The sequence below is a fragment of the Enhydra lutris genome, unplaced genomic scaffold, assembly GCF_002288905.1.
Source record: "Enhydra lutris kenyoni isolate GAN:26980312 unplaced genomic scaffold, ASM228890v2 scaffoldscaffold13, whole genome shotgun sequence".
Taxonomy (NCBI): domain Eukaryota; kingdom Metazoa; phylum Chordata; class Mammalia; order Carnivora; family Mustelidae; genus Enhydra; species Enhydra lutris.
This window is the reverse complement of record NW_019154097.1, coordinates 27750388-27776730: the sequence shown is the minus strand read 5'-3', so window position 1 is coordinate 27776730 and position 26343 is coordinate 27750388. Positions and strand designations below refer to the sequence as shown.

General features: G+C 43.9%; 1 protein-coding gene across 1 annotated transcript in view; it reads right to left on the bottom strand.

Annotated features, from left to right (window-relative positions):
* LOC111145779 (mitochondrial ribosome recycling factor) overlaps positions 1-26343 on the bottom strand; it is a 53966-nt gene that overhangs the window by 13832 nt on the left and 13791 nt on the right. Inside the window, 2 exon segments of the mRNA XM_022500978.1 lie at positions 17323-17414; positions 23203-23321. Coding sequence (XP_022356686.1) covers positions 17323-17414; positions 23203-23321 — 211 coding nt within the window.

Below are 26343 nucleotides of genomic sequence, written 5' to 3'. Positions count from 1 at the left end.
CCCCCCCCCCCCCCCCCCCCCCCGCCTGGCATATGGTTCCTGACCTTCAAATCAGTATGGTTCTTGCTTGGTAAGGACAAACCCACGTTCTGGGTATATGTTCCAAGTGAAGCAATGACAAGCAGGTGTTAAAAGATTTAGTGGCATCTACCTGTTATTTTCCCCCTGACAGGATGAGGGAAAAAATTAAAAAATTTTGAGAAAAGATGAGCTCTGAAGACAAAGCAGCCGCTGCATTATGAATCAATCCTTCTGGATTCAGCTATTTGAAGGTATTCTCGAAATAGAAATGATCCTGATTACTGCCATTATTAAGCCCGTCTCTGCCAGGTGAGTACTGTAAGTGCTGCACCTCACAGCCCCTCTCAACAACTCTTCCAGCTAGACCCCCATCCCCCCATCTGCCAAGGTGGAAACCGAGGCGCACAGATGTTGAGCGACTTGCGTAAGGGCCTGAGTGACAGGACCAGGATTCAAATCCAGATCTCTGGCCTGTGTGCTTTTGCCTCCTCCGTGCTGCCCACCCCTTGTAATCTATTTCAAATAAATTATGCACTGCTGCCATCACTTCTGCTTCCAGGGAGAAAGCTTTTCAAAGTCAGTAATATGAATCTTGGGACTGAAAAGGGCAAAACCACCATGTCAGGAGTTTAGGGATTTGGATCAGATCTTGTTACTTTTATGGTTTTTAATTCATTGAACAAAAATCATGCTGACGTGTTTAGGTCTCTTTTTAGTTCTGCCAAAGCATATGTCAGTGTAAGGAAGGAACAGGAAAATTAAAACTTGATCCACTGATTCAAAAAACTTAATCCCGCTGAAATACTAGGAGGAGCAGAAAATAAATGAATCTAAGTCTGTAAGAAACCTCTTAAACTTCTCTAAAGAGAGCTATTTCAATCTTATATTTCATATATAATTTGAAATAGGTATCCCACTGTTTGGACAACCTTTAATAAAATAAAAAATTTTATCTAAGGAACTTCCTTTTCACTAAGTTGTTACATTTACATTTTACATGAAGAAAAAAAAAACATATCTTTTAAAAAATATATACACTGGGACTCAAAGACATCTTAGGAGTAAAAGGCTATATAAAGAGAAAACAAAATCATAATATATGTAATTTGGCTTTAACACAATGTATTATTTTGTATTTATTAATATTAATGTGACATTAGTCTATTATTAACACCAGTTTCCACACATCACAGCATTCAATTATTGTCACTGACAAAAGCATTTCGGCTTCAGGATGCAAGTACAGGGTGATAATCTAAGGAAATGGAGAGATGAATGCAGGGGCAGGGGTGGGCACAGGGAGAGCTGAGGGGAAGGGAATATGTGTGCTGGTTCGGGGTGTTGGGCTGAAAGGTATCTCAAAAACAAGTTCAGAAGCAGCTGGGCTGATGGGAAGGCACTGGTTTGAAGCCAGCCAGACCTGTTGCATTCCCATGTCTATCACCCAGAAGCTGAGTATCCTCGGGCAAGCTCCTTAATCTCTCTGAGCCTCAGATGCCTCATCTCTAAAACAAAGACAATAAAGACATCTCACAGGGTGATGGGGAGAAGCAGACACAACACATACATAAAGCACCCATAAAGACAGCAGCATAGAGTAGCCCTGAATAAATGATAACGATTATAAATGTTTTAATCAAATACACCTAATTACTTCCTCATGAAACAATGAGGGCACATCTGTTTTAGAAAAGAAACATACTGCATTATGGAAATATCTTAATTCCTTTCCAAACCCGTGATTAATACATCTGAGCATCTCCATCTCACATGCATGGGGTTCTCTGAGTACGAGCTAGTTTGTTCTCGGGCTTCTGCTCTCGGCCGGCTGGTTCTAAGCACCCGCTCTGCACTTGGCGTGCATTCATTCATCAAGCACTGGCCGAGGCCCGAGGTCCGTGCCAGATCCCGGGCCAGGCGGAGGAGCTCAGAGAGAAGGTGGGCCTGGTCCAACTTCCCTGGAGGCTCAGCCCAGTGGTGGAGACAAACCCGTCAGCCACTACTGAGAAAGAGCGTTGGTGCTGCTAGGGCAGAGGGATGGGCCTTCTGCAGGAGGAGCAAGCAGAAGAGTACAACTCATTCTGTCTCTAGATTTGGAAAATGCCTTAGAAGCATTTTGGTCTGCTTCAGAAGAGAGGACAGGGCCTTCCAAGCAGAAGCATGGTGGGAGATCTAATGGCAGGAGGGCAGGAGGCTGCGAAGGTAAAATTTGTTCTGCAGTCCTGGAGTTTTCAAATTCTTCTTTCGCCACAGATCTCTGGGTTTAAACAAAACCAAGGCAGAGGCTCCATTTATAAATGTATTAAAACAAACAGAAAGAGAGCTCTTCCAGTTAATGAGGGGAAGGGCCCTCGGGGAGGGGTGGTGCTCTATCCAAGGCTTACAAAGTTTAGCCCCCCAACTCCCTTCTACTTCTGGGCCTACCACTAGGGGCTAAGGGACCTCAAGCAAGTTATTTAAAGTCTCTGGACTTTGGTCTACTCATCTGGAAATAGAAATTAAAATAAAACAAACACACACAAAAAAACCCCTAGCATCTACCTTTCAGAGTTCTTGTGAGGATTCCGTGAAAGAACACATAGAACATCCACACTACAAAAGCCTGGTAGAGAACAGACACTCAGAGGACGTCAGCTGCCTTTGCTGCTGCTGTTGACATGTCGGTGCTCACTGAGGCATCTTCAAATAACAAAGAGTTTATGCTTGGAAGTTATTTATCAATAGAGAAATGACGGCTGGGGGATATCATTTCTACCCGTGGGAATGGTCTATATAAAATAAAGGCATCCTTCCAGGTCAGAAGATGGGTACTGCTCTCTGAGGGACTGAAAAAGGCAGTGAGGGTGAGGACAGAAAGAGGAGAAAGACTGTCCCAAACGAGGAGGCTGGTGAGCCTGGCATGCACAGGAGTACGCACACAAGCCCTTGGACGACACACCGAGGCTTCGTCGGTCCACCGACGAGTGAAGAGACCCCCGGGTGGTACACACACACAGGGCAGCTGCATTCAGCCTGGAAAGGGAAGGAAATCTGACACAAGTGATAGCATCAATGAATCCTGAAAACATTATGCTAAGTGAGATAACCTAGACTCAAAATGACAATTACGGCACGATTCTACTTTCTGCGAGGCACCTACAATAGTCAAATTCACAGAGATGGAAAGTAGAATAGCAATTTCCAGGGGCTCACTGGGAGGTTAAGGGAATGGGGAGTTACTGTTCAATGGGTACAGACTTTTAGTTTTGCAAAATGAAAACGGGTTCTGGAGATGGTTGTACAATAATGCAAATGTACTTAATACCACGAACTATACATTTTTAAATAATGGTAAATTTTATGTGTATCTTACCATGATAAAAAAGTTGAAGAGTCCTAGCAGATTGTTCCTAAGAGTAATTCGCGGTCCCGTGAGTCTGGGGGAGGCCCGGGAAACATGACCAGATATGTATTTTGTGCAGATGGCGACGTACAAGCGAGATCTAAGATCCTGGCAAAAGTCTACCCAAGGGCTCCTCGGCAGGCAGATGGGAAGCTGCGGAGCCGCCCTCTAACAGCTTCTTGGCTGGATGATGAAGACAGCAGCCTTTTCCGCTAGGGTCAGAGAGCCTCCCAGCATAAGGCAGGGGTTTTGGCTGAGCTGGCAGGGTCACATTTTGTTTGTACATATCCACCAGGCAGGTCTTCCGGTAACATCCTGGATGGGGGCCTTCCTGCAAAATTCCTTGAGCGTGTTCTCATGAACAATAAGCAGAGGACATGCCCTGATGGTAACTCACACAGCAGAGAATCCCCCGGACTGCACTGATACTTCCTATTGTTTCACCGAGAATGGGACACGTGTACAAAGCTATTCACCAGGTGTATATCGGAGGAAGCCCTGCTCAGCGTGGGCAGTTACAGTAAAACCCAGTTACGATATGTCAGACACTCGACTTCAAAAGGATCGCTGGTTACTTAGAGGGGACTTTAAAGGTGGAAAAAACATGCTTCAAAGCCAAGAAGACTTCAGTTGGAATCCCCCTTTGCTCCTTCCCAGCTTCAGAACCGTAAGCATGCTGGTTCAACTTCTCTAAACTGGTTCTTCATGTAGAAAGTGGCAGGAAGAATGATCCTAAGAGGGCAGAAGCCAGTATTAAGCAAAAGGGTGGTAGCAGGGCCTTGGCACACCGCCTCGTGTGCGCTATAGAGGCTCACTACTGGCGGGCTGCGTTCTTGCTCTTACCACACTCTGGGGCTTGCGGACACTAACAGGAAGTGAACGGCGAGGGAGAAAACCGTCAAAAAGATTTAGTGCCTTGAGCTTGGGCTGCTGAGTGGATGGTAAGCAGAGAGGGAAAGAGTGGGAACAGAGGCGAGAGGGCACTGGGGGTAGGTAGTGGGAGGCACGCGTTCTCCTCCAGCAGCTGAAGGGGAACTGGAGGAGAAGAAAGCTGGGGGACAAGAAAGCTGCACTTCCAGGGAATGTCCCATCAAAATACATCTCTGACAGCTCCACGAAGACAGACCTCGCCACCTCCGCACCGGCTTCTGGGAGCCCTCCCCCCAGCAGGAGCATCGGCCTGCAATCAGCAGGCGACACATGCCTGGCTTCATTGTTCGCTGGTGGGCGCTGCCCGCTGCTGGGGGGCCCCTGGCCCCGAAGGAAATGTTTTTGTTTGTGTAGCTCAGCCAGACTTCCTATGCTTCTAGGTATACGATTTCCCCCTCCCCTCTTTCCTCACCCCACCCCCCAGCTCACCAGCCTGCTGTCCATACACTAATGTCTCATAAAGACCTCAGGTGTCCTTTTTGCCCGAAGGAAATCATATCTGCACTTCGGAGGGACGTCTACCACCCGCAGTCACTTTAGTTCTCTCTGGGGACACAACCTGCCACCCGCTTGCAGATGATGGTTCTGTGACTCTTAAAGGCCTGGCTAAGCCAGACAGACCGTGCTGAACCACAGCCCAGCAGGATGCAGAGATAAGGAAGGCTGAGGTCAGGGCTCACATCTCCACATTCTTAGCAGAGTGACCTTGATTAACTCAGCTGATTTCTTCCCTGTCACTCGAGTGGGACAGAAACCCAAGTCCAAAGACAAGTGCAGGTAACTCCTCCTTCAGCTCTCACATACAGGAGAAAGAACATAGGTTTGGTGGTGAAGGCAGACTTGGCTTCCAATCCTGGCTCTGCCCCCTACCAGCTGGGTGATGGGCACAAGTAAGCTGTCCTCTCTGAATTAAGAAGACATCTGGCGAAGCACTTAGGAGAACAGTCCCTGAAGCCAGTCCACTGGGATTTGAGGCTCAGATCTCTCATGTCTTAGCTGTGTGGCCCTGGACAAGTAATTTTACCTCTTTGCCTCAGTTTTTCCATCTGCCAAATGTGTATAATACCATTAACTTAATGGGACTGTTGTGAGGATTCAACATTAATACGTATGTGGCACACAGTAATGCCCTCAATAAACATTATCTGTTATTATTTCCTCAACTGTCAAATGGAGGGGGAGTGATAAAAATGTTCCATTTCTTCTACAGTGAGTGTTGGGAGCAAATGAGCAGACGGTTAAAAAAAACTCGGCCTATGTACATATTAACTATGTAAAAGCTGTCAATGCTATCAGTAATAAAATTACTGACGATGTCTCCTCGGACAGAGAGCACAGCAGAGGGGGATCCAAGCCCTGGCTCTGAGAAAGACTGCCTGCTTTTCCACTTACTAACGTGTGACACAGGGCACAAAGAATCCCATTCCCTAGGACTCCATTTCTTCAGCTGTAAAAGAGGGCTGTTAGGAATATACGGGAGAGCACCAACAGCTCGTGGAATAGCAGTGAGCACACAGGAAGTGCTCGTCTTTGTTCATTCCATAAACACTGACGGCATTCTGGCATTCTCACTATATGCAAGGCCGTGTTCCAGGGCCGGGAACACAACCATGAATGAAACTGACGGAGCAACTCCTATACACGCTCTAGGGAGAGAGGGAAACAAACAAATAAAACGAACTGTGAGTGATGTAAAGAAAATAAAACACCACTGTGAGATATGGGAGAATCTTATTATTGTCGCTTAACTACGGGCCCATTTGCATTTGCCTGGACATCGGACTCGGATGGCAGGGGCTCCCCTTCAATAATAATGATACCTAATTTTTGCAGAGCTCTTTCTCCGTGCCAGCCCTGAGCTGACACAGCCTCCGGGAATTAACTCCGTGAATCCTCACAACACTCCGGACATAGTGACACTATTACCTGGCTTTCACAGGCAAGAAAAGGGAGGCTCAGACAGATCAAGTAATCTGCTCAAGGCCACACGACAAGTTCCTGGGAGACGTGGATCTGAGCCCCGTGCAGCCGACTCTTGCATCTCAGACCTCCCTTGTTGGTGCTGACAAACGGAAGCAGCTTTTCTTACTAGTGGAGGTGATAAGAACAGCACCACTCTTACATTAAGGCCTGCTTAGATACATAGTTCATTACTACTCCTCCAGCTCCCCTACAAGTTCAAGTGTAATGGGGAGAAAGGAGAAAGGGAATCTAGAGAGGACTGCCACGGGAAAGTCATCTGATCTGTAGCCATCAGCTGCCACATTCTGTAGACAGGCGCAGGACACAAAGTGGAGAGGACAGCAGTGGGGCAGGGAGGATGGAGGAGGAGCAGGGAGGAGAGGAGCCTGTCCTCTGGGGTGCAGCTTTTGCACAGGTGTTGGTGGCACTTTGAACTCTGTCCATTTTCCACTCTTGATTCCTGTTCGCACTTTCTTACGTGTTTCAACCAGAACCTATGTGCTGGGAGGGAGCCCCCGTTTCACAAACATGGATCCTAAAGTAGTAGGAGTCACACCTGAAAAGCTGTAGGCTGGGTGGGAAGCCACACGGTAGAGGAGGAGGCAGGCACCCTAACAGTGCATGGAGGCCCTCGAGGGCCTGGAAGGCAGGAAGAAACAAGGGACTGGAACCCAGCCAGCAGAATGAGCCGCCCCGAGCAAGCAGCGGGTGGCAGGCAGGCGGTGAGAAGGAAAGGCCTGGAAAAGTAGCTGCAGTGGCTCAAATGCAGTATGCGGCCGCCCCAGCTCAAATGAGGTCCTTCAGCCTTCTTCTCTGACTCTTTCCCCCTTTCAGGTCTGCTGAGGGTCTGCTCGTGTGTAGGCTGTGTTAGAAACGGGTGTTTCCTGAAATGCACACGTCAGACACACTACTCAGGTACAAGGTCCACAAGGCCCTATAGCAGCTAGTTGAGGAGGCCATAGAGCTGGAAGACGGGCTCCAGGTGGGCAGCCCCATGAGCAATGTGAGAGTGTGACAAGAACCTGGGTTCTAGAAGCAGACAGATTTGATCTGAATAATGACTCCTCTGTTTACTAATCTGTGACCTTGAACAAATTAAACTTTCTGATGCCCCACTTTCCTTATCTGTATTACACCCATCTCAAAACGGTATTCTCTGCACTGGCAAAAACAATGAGATCACCATGAAGAGATGTACACAAGGCATGGAAAAAAAGAAAAAAGGCAGCTATTCAATCCCATTTATGTAAACTTTATATATATATATATATATATATATATATATATATATATATATACTTACAGGTTTGTACACGCATCTTTTACAATTTGGAAGGATATACACCAAACTTATTAAATTACTTCATGGAAAAATATTTTGGGAACAGTAAAAACTTTTTATTTTTCTGTAGGATTTGAGTTTTTGCAATAAATGTGTACCATTTTTACAATTAAGAGGTGAAGAATTATGTATCTAGAAGTTTAGTTCCAGCATATATAAAGACCTTTTACAACTCAACAGAAGGACAAACAAACTCAATTAAAAAATGGGTAGGGGCGCCTGGGTGGCTCAGTGGGTTAAAGCCTCTGCCTTCGGCTCAGGTCATGATCTCAGGGTCCTGGGATCGAGCCCCGAGTCGGGCTCTCTGCTCAGCAGGAAGCTGCTTCCCTTCCTCTCTCTCTGCCTGCCTCTCTGCCTACTTGTGATCTCTGTCTGTCAAATGAATAAATAAAATCTTTAAAAAAAAAAATAGGTAAAGAACTTCAATAGCCATTGTTCTGAAGATATACAAATGCCAAACAAGCCCATGAAAAGATGCTCAGGATCAGCAGTCATGAGGGAAATACAAAGCAAAACCATGACGAGATACCACGTCACACTGACTGGGGTGATGGCAGCAACAATGACCTAGAATGACAAGTGTCGGCAAGGGGAGGCAGAAATTAGAGCCCTCATACATTACTGGTGGGCACAGAAGATATGCAGCCTCCATGGAAAAGCTTGGCAAATCCTCAAAAAGTTAAAAAAAAAAAAAGAGCTGTCATATGACCCAGCAACTCCGTTCTTATGGATATACCCAAGAGAATGGAAAGTATGTTTACACAAAAGTGTGTGCAATGACCTTCACATGGCAGCATGATTCCTAATAGCCAAAAAGCGGAAATAATTCAAATGTTCATCAACTTACGAATGGATAAATAAAATGTGGTCTATGCCCCTACAATGGAATATTAGTTGGCAATAAAAAGAACAAAGCACTTACAGATGCTAGAACGTGGATGAACGTGAAAGCATTATGCTAAGAGAAAAAAGCCAATCACCAAAGACGAATAATGTGTGATTCCATCTCTATGAAATGCTCTCATCAGGGAAACCCACGGAGACAGAAAGCAGATTAGTGGTTGCCTGCGGCAATCCCAAGTGGGGCGGGGTGTTTAGAGGATAAAGCTGTGAGTGACTGCTGGCGGGTACAGAGTTTCTTTTTGGGGTGATGAAAAATGTCCTAAAATTGATTGTGGTGATGGTGGCACAACTCTGAATTTACCAAAAACCACTGAATTGGACAGTTGAAGTGGGTAAATTATATCTCAATAAAGCTGTTTAAGAAGGTCCTATGCCTCTCTGGTTCTTGTCATTTAACGGTGCTCATCTCCTGGACAGAAAGTGTTAAGGACAGGAGGCACGCTGTTTCCACACCTGGGGACCCACAGTGCTGATACTGCTCCCTCCAACAGTTCACCATCCCCATGCAGGGAAGGTCACAGGAACACTCTGCGACAACAGCTACTTTAACAGCGACCACTTAAAACCTACCATTCACTCTCATTGACTGACTTTCTTTCCTCTCTTCATGGGTGTCAGGCCTGTGTCACCATCCAAAGGCTCTCCCTCCACTCCTGCTCTACCTCCCCTTTATCCATCTCAGGAGTTTCTCCCAATTAATCTGCCCCAAAGTAAATGTGGTTATTATCCCATTCCACAGATGAGGACACTGAGACGCAAAGAACTGAAATAACTAGTGTAAGGTCACATAACTCTATTTATTGGTTTCCCCGTCACAGTTTTTCTGATGGTAACCTTGGCTCCCCTCCACTTTCCATGCTGCTTCTCCCTAGCTGCACTGCGACTCCCCACCCCTGGTTAACTCAACCTGGGGACCATCCTTCTCGCCTTACGAGCTTGCTCTCCCCTGGAAAAACCTGGTCATTATTCATGAGAAACCATTTGTCAGGATATGGTGGGGCAAAAGCACTTGGGAAAGGGAATTCGGGCTAGGCGAACTGTAACACAAGGCTTTTTACTGAAATCTGGTGAAACACCCGGGTCTGAGCCCAAGTAGAATTCTCTCCCATGCTGTCACCTTAGAACAAAGTCTGGGGGGAAGGAGCCTCGCCTGGGCACAAGGTCTATCATCCTGGACGATCCCCGGAGGAAAAGTGGGAGCTGATGAGGGCAACTATCTGACTACTGGGAGGCCTTGCCAAGCAGCTCAGTGGGCTGAGGGTGTTGAGAAGAGCCGAGGTCCCTCTGCTCACCAGAAACACAAAGCAGATCTCACACCACAGCCAGGGGTGGTCCTCAGATTTTCTTATTTGGGATATACCTTTTAGGAGGTCTTATTCACCATAATTCATTCAAAGAAACTACTGAATCCTCATTAACAATCAAACTATAGTACTCCTGAGTAACTGAAATTCCAAGATAATTACAACATCATGACTCAACTCCTCCCACCCCTAAAAATGGGGGAGAAGATAGACAAAAAATGAACATGAGGTTGGGGAGGGAGTTAGGAAAAGAGAGAGTTAAGGACTAAAAGAGCAATCACTAAACAGAAGTAACATATCATTGGTTTTACCTCCAAATAATCAGAAGAAGAATGTTTCCAAGAACTCTTTTAGCAGGAGAATTGGATAATGTCAAATAGTATCAGATAAAGGAATTAAGATCGATTAGGTACCTATGACATGCCAAGCCCCAGACTAAAAGCACCATGTTATGATATCCCATTCTCCTCACAATCACAGAAATGATTCACATTTTACAGATAAGGAAGCTGAGGCTTCTAATAATTAAGCAGTGGGCACATTCTCCAGACTGCTAGGCACTGGCCGTACATGACAGAGGGGCTCCTTTAATGGAAAATCTGCTCAGGAACGCCCCTTCAGCCAGGAAGACTTTCTCAGGGGTGCACTGCAGGGGGGTCTCCTCCCACCCAATACCCCTCTTCCTTTCTTCACTGGTGGCAGACCTGCACTCTGTCCCTTTCATGGGCATTTCCTCCCATAAATCTCTTACACATGTGATTCTGTCCCAGCATCTGATTCTCATAGGACCCAAGCTGACATACCCAGAGTGACAGAACAGGGATTTGAACCCCAAAGCCCCTGTGCTTTCCTTTATACCTAGAGATTAAGTGGTGGATAAATCAGGTCGCTAAAACCAGTGATCATTCTCAGAACTTCTCTCCCTGGACTCACGAGCCATGTTGAGCATAGCCAATGATTTTCTCCACTTTAAAATGCTTTGCTCGGTTTCCCGGACCCATGCCCTCCTAGTTCTCTGGCCACTTAGTCTCAGTCTCCTTTGCTGGCTCCTCCTCACTTCCCTGACCCAAAAACCTTGAAGTGGAGCATCAGGGCCACAGCAACCAAACCCCTTCTCTTCATGATCTACATTACCCTATAAAATAATCTCACCTAATTTCACAGCCTCCCCTATAGGTTCACCTCTCCCAGATTTCTCTGGCCCATGCCAGTCCTCTGAACTCTAAACTCATAGATCAAACAGCCCACTTGAACTTTCCACTTAGGTATCTTACAGTATCTCAAAATAAACATGTACAAAACCTGTTCTTCGCTTACACCCAACTTGCCCTTCCAAGTCTGCCCTGTCAGTGAGAAGCACTTCCATCCTTCCAGGTGCTCAGACCAAAAACCTTGGTGGCATCTTTGAGTCCTCTCTTTCTAAATTCACAACCAACCTGCCAGCAAATCCTGGCAGCTTTTTCTGTAAAACGCATCAGGAATTCAACGAGTTCTCACCAGCTCCACCATGACTAAGCTATCCAGGCCATCATCATGCCTGGGTAAAGCTCCTCACTGGACCCTGTTTTCACCCTTTCCGTCCTACAGGAGATTTCTCAAAATAGCAACCGGTATGAGCCTTTCAAAACCTAACTCACATCACGTCACTCCCTAGCTCAAAACCCTCCAGTGACTTCCCAATTCATTCCAAGCAAAAACTAAAATCCTTAAAAGGGTCTATAAAACTATGGTGGTGGATTTTATGTGTCAATTTAATTAGGCCACAGGATGCCCAGATATTTGGTCAAACATTATTCTAGAAGTTTCTATAAGGGTGTTTTGGGATGAATTTAACATTTAAATCAATATACTGAATAGAGCAGTTGGGATCTGAGCAGCCCGGAGGGGTCACTTGGGTGCACTGCCGATGGCTATCTGGCCCTGAAATGTTCGCTTCGCTAAGAAACGCTAAGGCTCCCCCTTTTCCCTTGTTTCCCAATTACAGTCCCCCTAGGCCTACCGCTTTCTACTCCCAGCAGAACCAGAAGCAAACCTTGAAGAGCCTTATGACACTGTTAGTAAAAGAGAAAAACTGTCAACAACCAACACACTCAACTGTGAACTAGTTAATGCTGTGTGTAAAATGCAACCGCTATGCATCCTTTAAAAAGAATGTGGAGGAATTCTCATCAGAGAGTAATGACGCATTGTTAAGTTAAAAAACAAATGCAGAACAGTATGTGTAATTTAATCCCTTATCATTACAAGAAAAATGGAGGAGATAGAGACACGTGTTTGAATCTGCATAGAAAAAAATCTAGAAAATCAAGGTGCTGAGAGTGGTTCCCCGTGGAGAGCAGGATGGAGGTATTTTAATTTTTTCTTTAATTCTACTTAAAATAAAATCAGTGCGGACATTGATGAAAAATAACGACAGAGGGGGACAATCAAGGAGGAATGCAACCTCAGCAGGGAATGAGTCAATCACACGTACTTTTATTTCTTCAGTGAATTCATGATTCCTTACAGGTTTCTTGAAAGGCAGACATGAAGTCAGCGCTCTCCAACAAGCAGCCTCATTCTACTCAGCGTGGTTTTCTCACTGAAAGTTGGTAAAATGATGAGCCATGGAGTGTGTGTGTGTGTGTGTGTGTGTGTGTGTGTGTGTGCGCGCGCGTGCGCGCGTTTGGGGGTATAATAAAGATGTGAATGAGGTCGGGGAGGAAATATGGCCTGATGGAAAGGATCTCCTGCTCAAAATTTTTCAGGGTCCCCACTCACTTCACTCAGTGAAGGCAAAGAGTAATATTCCAGAGAGACCTGCCATCAGGAGACCAGAATGGGGAAAAAGGCAGTAAAAAAAGACCCGAGTTCTAAACCTACTTCTGCAACTTAGTAGCTTTATGACAACCGGTGTTTCACTTCTGTGAATGGGCACAAGTCAAACCGGCATAAGAACAGTCTCCTGACCTCATGGGAGTGTTGTGAGAATTCAGGGAGAAACTATAAGGCATTCAGCACAGCACCCTCATGCACTACTCCTGCACAGCAGATGGTCAATAAACAGTACCCCAAATGTGATTACATAAATTGGAAAGAAAAAGTAGAAGGAAAGATTTCACTGAATATGAAACATTAACAGGAATGATCAGAGAATCCATCCAGTAGGCTGACTTCTCTATATGAAAGAACACTGACCAGAGGAGAAAACAAATCTGTACACACTGCCCGTGGATATAGATAGAAGCCAGTCTCTGACTCAGTGGTACTGTACCACGGACAGCCGCGAGGAGAACCTACGCACAGCCAACGGGGCTGGATTCCCAGAGGCTGTGAAGGAGGGCTCCAAGTCTGACCTGTTGTTGATTTAGGATTTGTCTTCCCCCTATTTCCCAAAAGGATCAGAGGCAAATTCTAGTAAAAGTCACATTTTCAGCAGATTGATTTAAATAAGAATTTAAGAATCAGAGGACTATAATGAGGACGAGGTCCTAGCCATCATCTGCTGCAACTGCAAATAAAACTTAGCTCTGGGCAGCCAGAGCGAAGCCAGAAAACTTGCAAACTGATCATTAGGCAAAGGAAGAATCAAGATCAATCAGGAAAGGCAAATTCTCCTAGAACTAAACTTGAAATTTTATAATCAGAATCTGATCCTAAGAACACATGCTTCCGGTTCCCTCACACCTCCCAACCTCCTAACAGAAGCTTCAGCATATTATTTCCTTCCTCACAGCTTTGTCAACTACCAGCTCTCTGACCCGAAACCAATGCCCCGCTTCTCTGGATCTCAGCTTCCTCATCCTTAAAATGAACAGTGCTCTTCCCTGTTCATGAAAGGGAATGGAGGAACCTTTGCTAGCATTCACTGGGTGCCGGCTAAGCATCAAAATCTCTGCATACACTCTCACTGAAATCTCCCAATAACCACAGAAGGCAAGTCCTGTGAATATTCTACCGATGACCTCCCTGAGACTCAGAGAGGTGGGGACAGCTGCCACTGGCATGCAACTAAAAAGTATGACAGGATGAACCCAACTGTAGTCTTCTGCGGTACCAAGGTAGAAATTTAACCACGATACTTTCCCACTTTCCCCGTCTATGTCAAACACCCACCAGGTCCTGGGATGTAGTCGGTACTCAACACATTAGTTCCCTTCCTCACATCCCTGTCCTCCTTTCTCCTAAACTACAATGACATATATCTAGAAAATTAAGTTTACTAAAATGATATCAGTATCTTATATTTACATAGTTTCTTTCCTCTAAGGAGATTATACGACTTAATCTATTTTCTCTACTAATCCCACCAAATCTCTACCTATCATTATGCATTATTTCACTTATTTTGCAAGTAAGGAACTAGAAGGCAACAGGCTGCTAGGGTGACGTGCCCACGGTCATGTGGAAGTCACTGCCAAAACCAAATAAAAACCTTGGTCCTCTTTATGTCTAAATCAGCCTTTATCCTCTCATATGACACAGCCTCCGTAATGAAGAACAGATCAGTCATTTTTTTATCTGGAAAACGACCAAACGTATAATTCAGTAAGGGGCCTCATGACCTTACCACCTTGTCAAAGGGAAGTAAGTATATAAAAAATGAGGTTTGCGGGAGCAGACGGTTTCAGTCCGTCAACTTTCTCTTAGATTACTCCCGTTAACCAACATAAAATAATGTAAAATACAATGTAACAGATCCCCAAGTCTTTGGAAATTTAAGTAAAACTCACTGATCCTTCAAACTTGCATACGATGCACAAAGGCAATCGTTAGGTCCTGCACGCTGCAGAGGAGCACTTAATGTCAACTGGATCCCCGAAGGGAGAACACGATACACAACTGGGCCACTCTCAGAAGAATCCAAGTCAGCAATGAGCATCTAGCAGCATAAATTCATAGCATCCACAGAATTTTAAAGTTCCGGAGGGACGTGGCAGGCCCCTGAGAGCAGTCTCTTCATCTGGTATATAAGGAAACTGAGGCTCAAGGAGGTTAAGTGGTTTTCCTGCAATTTCACAGACAAAAGAACAAGAACTAAAAAAATCTGCTGACTACTACTCACTCCACTTACAAGTCTTACATCTGATGTCCATGAACACACTTAGCGCTTTCCAGAATTACCCATCTAGAAAGACACCGCAAGATCAAGAGCATGTACTTGAGCAGCAGAAAGACTAAGGATTCAAATCGTGACTGCCACTTAGAGGCCACGTGATCTTGGGCAGGTCCCTGAATTTCTTTGAATGTCAGTGTTTTCACCTGTAAACGGTGGGTAATAGTAAATGCCACAGACAAGCTGCAGACGGCATAAAGAAGGCCACAGCCTGTGAGCTCCGTGAAGACAAACATCAGGTTCATATATCCCCAGCCCCTGGCACAGAGCCTGACACACGATGCATTTGTAAAAATTTACTGAGCAAATTAATGAACTAATCAAGCCAACGGGTACTGGACTTGAACCCAGGGTCTACTTGGTTCTTGAACACTAGGTTCCATTGAGTGATTTCAAAGCAGAGTGTTAAATCTGACTTACAGAATACGCAAAACACAATGGAATAAGAGCCATCTTCCGGCCATATAGCAGGAAAAGTTCAGTGGATTCAGTGTTGGGACTGATTATTGTTGCAATCATGAGGCTTTAGAATCAACCAGACCTGGGCTTAGGTCTCAGCTTTAGTGTAAGCTGAGTGACTTCAGAGGATGCTACTTTACCTCTCTGAGCCTAAATTTCCATACCTGCAATAAATGGGGATTGCGTGAGAAGTAAGGTAACACATGTAAAGAAATACAGAATGATGTGCAGCATTAAAAAACTCTTTTACTCTATTTCCCTTCTAGTTAGTTAGAGGCTTCATTCATTCATTTCACTTCGGTCTCAGCTCAAATATCACTTCCTCTCAGGGCACCTGGGTGGCTCAGTCAGCTAAGCGTCAGACTCTTGATCTCAGCTCAGGTCAAGAGATCAAGCCCCACTTCAGGCTTTGGGCTCCACACTCAGCATGGAGCCTGCCTGCCTGAGATTCTGTCTGTCTCCTTCTCCCTTCCCCCCATGCCCCTCCTTCTCCACTCACGGAAGCTCTCTCTCTCTCACTCCCTAAAATAAATAAGTCTTTAAAAAAAAAAGTCACTTCCTTTCTCAACTTTTCTATCTACAATAACCCCCCCCCATTCTCTATCCCCTTACATCTCTTATTCTTTTTCATAGTTCCTATCATCACAGGACATTACATCATGTATTTATTTATCTTTCTGTTTACTGTGTCTATTCAATCAGAAGGTAAGCCCAGGAGGACAGCAGCTTTTTGTTTATTTTGTTTACTGCTATATCTCAGCCACCAGCGAAGTGCTGGCATGTAGATAGTGCTTAATAAATATGCGCTGAATGACTAAATGAATTAATTCAATGCTGATTTGGATCTGCTGTCTGGGAGGCACTGTGCAGGAAGAGGGACTTAAAGATAATTGACGACGAGACGACAGGAGGAGAAACTACTTCGGTCGGCTGTGGAATCTTCCCAGGTTTGGAATCTGTGGAGATTCTTACCTCACCTGGGCCATCCCCATTGACTCCTAACTGTTCTTGTGTCTACTCGGCCCCCCCACATTCCACTTATTAGTCCACAGCCAGGGAGACCCCCAAAAAGTCAACATCGGATCGGATCAGATCCCTCTGCTTAAACTCCTCCAGTGGTTTCCTATTTCAATTAGAGTAAAGCCCACACTCCTTACCATAGCCTAAAAAGCCTTTCCTACCACTCTCTCTCCCGCCCTCCCTGAGTTTCAGACACACTGGCTTTCTCATTCTCAAACATGCCAAGGTCTTGTTACTTCTTTTCTTTTTTAATTTAAAAATAAACATACATTTTTATTCACTCAAAACTCTAAGTTCTATTTATATAATTAACAATATTCTGTTCTAATGCTTATATTTTTCAGCAGCAAGGACTAATGTAAAAAATAACACTGCAAGGAGTGTGAGTTGGAGATCACAAGTGTTGAGGTCTATTCTGATTTGGGGCCTTTGTGCTGGCCGTTCACTCTGCCTGAAAAGCTCTTCCCCTAGGCTGGCTCTTGCTCACCAATCCGTTCAGCAAAAATCTTACCTCTGAGGAGAGTCCTCCCAGGCCAAAGTTGTCCCTCCACCGTCACCCTCATCAAGTTGCTCTGTTGGGTCCCAGTGCCTTTTCTTTCCTCACGGCATTTCATTATCTGGGATGACTCGGCTATTTATGTGTTCTACCTTCTACTAGAAAGCACGCTCCGTACAAACAAGGACTTTGCAGGTTTACTGCTGCACTTCCAGCCCCTAGTACATAGCAGGCACTCGGTCAATATTTCCTCAATCTGTACACTGGATCTCAAAAGACATTAGAGTTTGCCAGAATGAAAGTACAGGTAAGGCACACTACTGGCCTAACAGTATCTTGACATGTTGGTTTCCTTCCAAGGACAACTGCCCCATTCCATCAAAATAAGTGAATTTTAACCAAACTTACTTGGGAATGGGTACCCGAATTAGCGTCCCTTCCACTTCTGGGTTCAGATTCATTCCACTTTCTCTTATAGCCTTGATAGCTGCAGCTGTACACTGAAAACCAGATCAAAAGGTAAACAGAATTAGTAAATAATTATTACCAGATGCAAGCCCTCTGTCGATAACTGGCAACCCATCTTGGCAGAACATGGAAACATTTAGTTCTGTTACCAGTAAGATCAGGAAGTTACATTGGTGTAGAGTGCTTTGATCAAGCTGAATAGCAAACTATGTCCACTCCTGGTACCAGTGTACTGCGGGAGGGAAGAAAAGCAAAGAGAAGGAAAAAATAAAAAGAAAACAGCTCTGCTTCTTTGAAAAGATTTCAATGGTTTGAGGCAACACAGATCAAAACCACAATAAATCCTCAAGGGAGGGGGGCTGGTCTGTGCAAAGATTGGTGTAAAGACAGATGAAAGATTTTATACATTAAAAATTCCAGTTGACATTTTACACTCAAAATATACCAGTGCCGATTTGGAATGAGTAAATAAATTTAACTCATTCGCATCTACACTCACACTAACCTCACTCATGTCTTGGAATGAGCAATGAGTCTCTGCTGGGATGTGCTCTAGGAAAGGCAGTATGGGGTTTGGAGTCAGAAAGATCTCAGTTCAGATCCTAGCTCTGGTAACCATGTGACCTGGGCCAACAATCCTGACCTCTCTGAGCCTCCATGTTGTAATCTGAGACCACAAGGTACCTAGATCTCCCAGAGCATTAAATGAGATAACATGAACAATGCAACCTGCTCTGTGCCTAGCACACAGTGACACCCAGGCAAGGAGACTTATCATATAAATTTATTATATAAAAGTAAAAATGCACGAATCCTCCAAACAAGGCTGAGTTGTTATCACTCAGCTGATGCACTGTTGTCCTGCCTGACATCCTTCAGGGTCTTCTCTGACACAGTCTTGCTCTCCACTGGGCTAGGTGGCACAATGGTACATTGATTTTCCAAGGTGTGGGTCACCTCACCTCAGGCAACAATATAACCACACCTGCTATGAAATTCTAAAGGATAAAATAAAGTGCGGGAGAAAGTTTCTTTCATTGGCATGACAACGTGGAATTCATGAAAAAGAGGCCTCTGACATTTTCAAAGAATTTCAGGTTTGACAAAGCCAATCTACTTCACTTGGATTCACTGGGCCAATTCTTGGCCTTGAGTTCTTCCCTAGACTTTGTGGTCTAATGAATGGGATTTACTGTACACCTATTCTACTTTTCTAGGTTTTGTTTTGATTTTTGATTGAGTGCCTATAAAGCTTATCCCTTTCATCTTAACATGACCTCAGTTCTACAGGGACATAAAGGTGCTACCCAAAAGTCAAAAAGATAAACCGGAAGTCCACATGTAGATGAAGCATCCCTCTGGGAGGCTGTACACAGAATGTGACAGTGTGACTACTGCTTAAAATAGTAAATTCTTAAAATGGTACTTCTAGCCACAGACTACTGGAGCTTGAAGGGATCTCTGACATAATCAAGTACAGTCCCTTCTGTATGTACACAGGGACCCTCCACATATATGCTGTCTTCCCTGAGAGCCAAGAGCAAGGGCATGAGGACTTTGCCTCCATAATTCCCTTACTGGCAGAGGTTAGGGAGACCTGGGCACCTCAACTCTCCATCCAATGACATTACTTTGAATTTTCTTCCAGATCTATCAGCACATTGTATTCAATAATTGAGGCACAGGGAACTGGATTTTTTTTTTTTAATAGCCAAAAACAGGGGTGCCTGGCTGGCTCAGTCGGTGGAGCATGTGACTCTCATCTCAGTGTTATAAATTCGAGCCCCACACTAGGTACAGAGATTACGTGAAAATAAAATCTACTTAATTAAGTAAGTAAGTAGCCAAAAATAATTTGGAATTGGTCTGGTGTATAAAGAGAATGGTCAAAGTAAATAAAAGAGCTGGAGAAAGAAATGAAATTTTCCTTCATTTCTAAAGTTAGCAATAAAGGGAGAATCTCTACTTTAAAGTGTCCTGGTCTCAAGTCTCCGAATCCCCCTCTTCTGAAGCTTCTCATTCAATGACCAAGAACTCAGCTGTCACATCCCACTGCCACCAACTGCCTTTGGCAATCTGGTCCCCAATCTTTCCATACAAACTTCCCCAACAGGTTTAGGAACACCCACTGCTGCTTCCAAGCTGGGCAGGAGCTATGCCTCAATATGTACACCTTCCCAGTATCATTATAGAGCCAGATACGTGGTAAGCCCTCAGTAAAATCATGTTGAATAAGGAGATTAATGAACTGGCTTAGATCTGTTAGAAAAACCAGCTCCTTACTTTTACTTCATGTATATAATCCCTTCCAAAACTTTATATTATACTTTACTTGTTCTATCCTTTCATATATAGAAAAATTATGACTCAAGAGAGGTTTCATTTGCAAAAAAAAATCTATTAAAAGAGATAGTTCTTCTAAAATATTCTAAGTATGTAAATTTTCATTTGACATGGTAGGATACAGAAACTCGGGGAATCACAGTTATTTTTCCAACATGACTTCTTAACTAATAACAATTCAGACAAAAAGGCACGTATTTCTACAGCACTTCCATCTCAGCCTGTACCGAAGGGATGCTGACCGTACCCCAGGGAAATGGGCTTTTCTCAAACAGCAACACTGACCAACTGTTTGTAGCTGCTTAGAGTACCGTGTGGAGAAAGCTCATCGATCCCATCTAGGGTCAGTCAAGAAAGAGTACTGTGATCAATTAGCAACATCTGCTATTGCTATTCTTAAGTTAATCTAGGTTAAAGGATGAAAGATGATAAAACTTTCCTAGACAGGTGAACAAGAACTTTGACAATGTGGGTTCAAGTCAACTTTGCTAGGGCCATTTTCATTACCAGCCTTCCATTATCTTTGTATCCCACTGAGTCCCTCCCACAGAAGGTCTATGAAGGCAGGGACCCTGGCTGTCTTAATCATTGAATTCCCAACACTTCAAACAGAACCTAGGAACTCACAGAAACTCAATAAACATTTGCTGAATGACTGTAGGAATGGTGAAAGGAACACAGGCTTTAGTGTCAAACAGACCGGTTTCTAAATCCTGGCTCCATCCTAACAGTGTGAACCTGGGGAAGATATTTAACTTCTCTGGGCCTCATCTATAAGATGGAATAAATAACACCTCATCTTAGCGAGAACCTATGTCGATCACTGAACAAAACACAAGAAAGTAATGCCTGGCAACATAGTAGACACTCAATACACATTAGCCTTCTTACTTTCACAAGAGCAAGAGTGGAGCCTGTGGAATTTTTTCTTTTTTTTCATTTGCCTTGTTCAAATCAAGCTGTGGTTTTGACTCCCTTCTTTCCTTTCCCATCATTAACTCTAGCTGCAGGCAAGTTTATGGAAGGCAGCAACTGTGTGTATCATTTATCAAGCAGGACACATGTTAAACAAATGCAACACAGTTTTCTGTCCTCAATGCATCTGAAAAGATTATGCATGTAAATCTGCACCGTGTCACTATGGCACGACACAGAAAAGCCAACCGCATGTGAAACAGAGAGGAATTACATAAACACAAAGGGGATTAGCTCAGCATTTTGAAGCTATGAACCTGGGTACTCTATGGACAATTTCTAAACTGGAGGAAGGAAATGTTTAGTTAGAGCTATTTGTTTAATATATACACCAGATGAGATAAAGGAATTCAAAAGACAATGTAACTCACACTTCCTCACTCTGTCCTTGTAAAGAACCTCTCTACTGAGATGATTATGAAGGTTTTTATTTTTTTTTTCTTCAAAACTCACAGAATTTCAACTTAGAGAAATAGCAAAGATGCTTTGGTTGAAAAATGAAGATATATTCCAACTTCCTAAGAAAAAATTAAGCCGTTAATACCTCCTCCTGCCTCATAAGATGCTCTGGTGGCCAATCAGGTGCTTCTTCTGTGAATGCCATTTGCTATTTAATAACAGAAGTGGCTGGCTCTGAAAAGCAATCTGCCTGATGAGGTCTTCAAGCTGTGTAATTAGGAGGCTATTCCCTAAATTGGCCCGCAGTGCCTATGGGATCAGATGAACAAGGCAGAAGGCCTCAGCCATTCAGAGGGAGCCAGAAAGGGAAAGAGTTGACAATTCTCTTTTCGTCCATTTCTCTGCTTCTCTGTAACACTAAGAAAGAGTGGCCTCCTTCCATCAATCTAATGACAAGTATTCATGCACTTAAGGAGAAGTGACTGAGTGCTTCCATGTGCCAGGCACTGTGATAGGTGCCGGACATAACGAACCAGTTAGATAGGATTCCTACATCCCAAGCTTACAATCTAGTGGAAGTGAGATGGAAAATGAAGACATAAATAAATGCCTAACTGTTAATGATGAGTGCAATGAAGAAAAAGAACTCGGCCATGTAAGAGAGGTCAGCATGGACAAACAGGTTAGATTGAGCACATTAGGGAAGGTTTCCCTGAGAAAGTACCATTTAAGGTGTGATCCACAATGAGTAGCAATTAACCACACAAGAGTGTTCCAAGCAAAGGGAACAGCATATGCAAAGGCCCTGAGCATGCAAAGGGTGTGGTGTGTTTGAGGAACTGAAAGGCCAATGTGTCTAAAGCAGTGTACAGGGATGACAGTGGCATAAGACTACAGAGATTAGAGACAGGCAGGGTCCCCATCATAATACAAAGCCTTCTAGGGCACAATAATTTTTTTCTTAAAGATTACATGAAGCCCCTGATAAATTTAAAGCACAGGAATGACATAATCTAATATATACTTTTGAAAGTTCACTCTGGTTGCAGTATGGAAAACGGAATGGGGGAGTGGTAACAGCCTCCACCCAAGTGTGCCTGGAACATAAGCTACAGTAGCCCTCTGATTTGAAACAGTTTGTTCATAGCAAGGGCTTTCCCTTACTCACACCTTTAACCCAGTTAGTCAAATCCAACAGCTTCCACTTTGGTCTCTGGAACAGAACTACTAAAAGAGACCATGGGAAGAGGAGGGGACCTCAGATTCCTTTACCTCTTATTAACAGATTAGAAAATGGAGGTCAATTGGAGGGAGAGGTGGGATTGGGCTCCAAGTTCTCCAGAACTCCCAGTCCAGGTCAATTCCTACTGGACCAACAAGGACAAGCCCATTTATCTTCCTCAACTAGACTTCAAATCATAGCCTCAAGGTTGCAATGATCTACTGCAACCCATCTTCAACTTGGAAGCTCTGCAATTCTACAATGACCAGTCCAGTTTGAAAGGAATATGAATTCCAGAAGGTCTGCTCCAAATGGTAATGTGAAGGTCACGAACTGGGGGCCCATAAGCCAAATCTGGCCCATGAATATGTTCTGTCTCATAGTCTTAAAAAAAAAAAAAAAGTGAAAGTTATCAATATTTAACAAAGATCTTATGTAAAATCTGAGTTACTGGCTTCTCCTAGAAATAAAAACCTTAATATCTGGTAACACTGATGGCCAGGTCTACATTTCTGCCTGGTCACAATCAGCATGAGCCAGGCAGAGGCTGCTCCCTTCAGACAGGGCACAGGCATTCTCGTTTACCCCAGTCCCTTCCATTTGGCTAAGTGCCAATCACTGTATCGCCACTACTGTCTTTCTTCGGATGGAGCCTGTTTCATTATTCAGATTACTTGCCTCCCCTTTTAGTGTTTGAATTGAACAGAAAAGAATTTGGAAACAGGAAGAGAGCTTTTCCTTAAATCCTTAAGTTCCCTTTTTTATGCTTTCTCTCTTGTTTCATCCCAAGCTGGAGGGAATACTTCCTCCTGACTTGACCCACCCTCCTCCACTCCAAAAGAGACCATGAAGAAGAACGCTTTTTGGCAAAACCACCTCACCTCTGGGAAGCTGGCCATATTCACCAAAATCAGTTGTGGAGACTTCATGGAGATCTGGCCAATCTGGTTTAAAGCAAGCTTCCCATCAGCAGTTACCACAGTGATATGATCAAGGGATCCTAGAAGAAAAGTCACAGGGTTTTAGAATTCAGAAGGACTTTAATTAAAAGCCCCATATCTAAGTCCCCACCTAATTCAGATTCAACAAATATTCTGGGGTCCCTTATCAAAGTGGCAATACCATTCAAGGGGCTTTTGTAGGAGCAGCAGTGTCACATGCTGGAAAGAGCTCGGAAATGTTGACAGAACGAGGACTTCCTTACCAAAAACCAGGGTGGCCAACCATAAATGGTTCATTCCAAGACACAAAGACAAAGGTGGGGAGAGGTCCTTTTTGACAAATTGGGCTGACCCAGCAAGCTGCTGTTACAATAATGCACTAGTTTACTATGGCCCAAAGATCTGATTTGAAGTATTCAACCAGATTCAATGTCATTACAAGATAGGAGGTTGTTGATACCACTGACTTCAATCTGGAAGAGTCCACTATGTATAATAGTAAAAGTCTCCATGATTCTGAAGACCAGTGATCGGGGTTCAAATACCACCTCTGCCATCTCCTGATTATCTGACACTGGGCAGATCCCCTCAACCTTTCGGCACCTGTTTCCTGAACTCTAAATGGGGCATAAAAATTGTACTTCTCTCATAGTGTTTTTAATGAGGATTCAGTGAAGAGTTTCTGGGAAGCACTTGTAACTGTGTCCTGGCATATACAAACACCCAATAAATGTAAAATTATTTCTTGACTTTCTCTTGAGTATTAACCAAACCAACCTACTTTCAATTTCTCTAATACAGTCTGCTCTTTCTTGCCTCAGGACTCTGAGCATACATTTTTCTTTCTATTGAGAATGTCCTTCTCTGTTCAGATAACTCGGGCTCCTTCTTTAACACTCAGCTGTAACAGCATCCAATCTCAGAAATCTTAACTGACCAATTACAAATCGGGAGCTTATGAGCTCCCAAGGACCCTATGCACTCTTCTATAATAATCAGTATTTGCTGAACACTTCCTATGAGCAAGACATTGTACTGAATGCTTTCTATAATTTCTTTGCTTTGGTTATCACAGTAACACTATGAATCATACCACTATTTTTTGGGATGAGAAAACTGAGGACCAAACAGTAACTTGCTCAAGGTCACAACAGCTCTTAATAATGGAGCCTCGTCTAGCTAACTCTACATGGTCTTCACCATTCTGCTTTGCTATATGGTTTTGTCCATGTTGGTTTACTTGTCTCTCCCTTCACATTAGGCTCTAGGCTCTTGGAAAGTGGGAACAATATCTTTTCTTTCTCTGTCTACAGCACCGACTAATCAGCACAGCGTAAGTGCTCAATAATGTTCTCGTGAGTACATGAGTGTGTAAATGGACAAATGAATGGAAAAGTGCGAGAACAAACACGTAGATAAATCTGTATCTAGACAACTATTAAAAGCAATCAACTACCTTGGAGATAGAAATCGCTGGTAGACGGATGGAGGTGTGAAAGGAAAAATGCCTGCTGGCTCAGATAGTAATGAAAGAGGATATGGAAGAATCTGGCACGGAAAAGACTGGCTAAGTTCAGTTTCACCCAGTCTCTTCACAGCCCCAAGTTCTACAGAGAACGTTACACAAACATAACCCTGAAGAGAAGGAGGCAAAGAGGAAATACCAACGGGAGGCCTTTTGAAAATGGATCTTAACTCAGCCTTCCTGATTTGCCATAAGATCCTTTGCCACAGAACTTGCAACATGGGCTTTTCAGTATGCAATTGCGGTGGTTCCCGTTCCCTAAATCCATATCGACATAATGCATCAAATCCTTTTCCCTCAATCTGTCCCCAGCGAGAATCTCCCTCAGCCTCATTCCTGCCACTCATTTTCTCAGAGGTTAACATTTAACAAATTACACTCCCAACCTCTTTCCAGGCCCATCATCTTTTTAAGTTCAACAAGAGTGGAGCTTGCTGGCTAATTTTAAGTATCACATTTCTCCCTGAGCTCCTCTCAAACTGCTCTCTGGTTTCGGCTGCAGAATGTTAACAGGCCAGAAAGCACAGGGGAGACAAAGCACTTTATCAGTTTCATACCTAAAATAATAAGCAAGTTTAAAATAAACAGTTGGGAGAGATTGAATGGCACGCTCTACTGTCAGCAAAGGCAGAAATGCCCCAGTCCAAAGGTTGACAAATGACGGAATGGTCTTCTGATTTCACAGAGGATCTCGTCTCCCTGAACTCCGTGTGTTTCTGCTAGTGTTTACAAATGGAGCTGTATATTTTTCACTTAGTTTTCTTAAGAACAAGTTCACAAAATATTTTCTAGTTTCCTTAAGAACAATCCCAACCAAGGTGTGAATAGAAGCAGCCCAAGCTCCCAGAGACACCTTCAGAGGGGGTCCTAGGCTTGACTCTAGGATGATGACAATTTCCAAAAGGCCAATTTAACAGCAATTGGATTTTTCCTGACTGCCTGCACCATTAGCTGACAGCTCACTTCTTCCATCACATCTGCAAACAGTTCTCCTAGACAGTTCTGACATTTCCCACTTAGAAAAGCCACTTTCAGGAAGTTATTAACCCGAACGGAATCTTCCTGGTCAAGCTCAGGGGTACAGAAATGCCTCAGATGGATAGGTTTGCAGCCACTTGGTTCCCAGTAAGGGATAAGAAGGGCCAAATAGGACACATTACAAAAATCGACCAACAATGTCAGTTCTTTGAGATTACATACCTAGAAGTGCTTAGATAGTATAATCCTAATAAAACACCCATTTTTTGAGAGTGCAATTCCGTGACAATGAAGACAATGCCTATTTTTTGTTCACCACTGTGTACCAGCACAATACTCAGTTCACAGCAGAAAAATATTTGCTGAATGTATGAATAAAGTAGTGTTAACTATGAGCCAGGCACTGTGTTCCAACCATTCTGTATGTTACCTCATTTATTTTAATACCCACCCCAAAGCTATAAAGTGGGAATTAGATGAGGAAAATCAGGACCAGAAAAGTAAAGTAACTGCCCATGGTCACCAGTAAGAAATAAAACTAGAACTGAAACCCAGCTCTGCCAAAGCCATGATCTTTA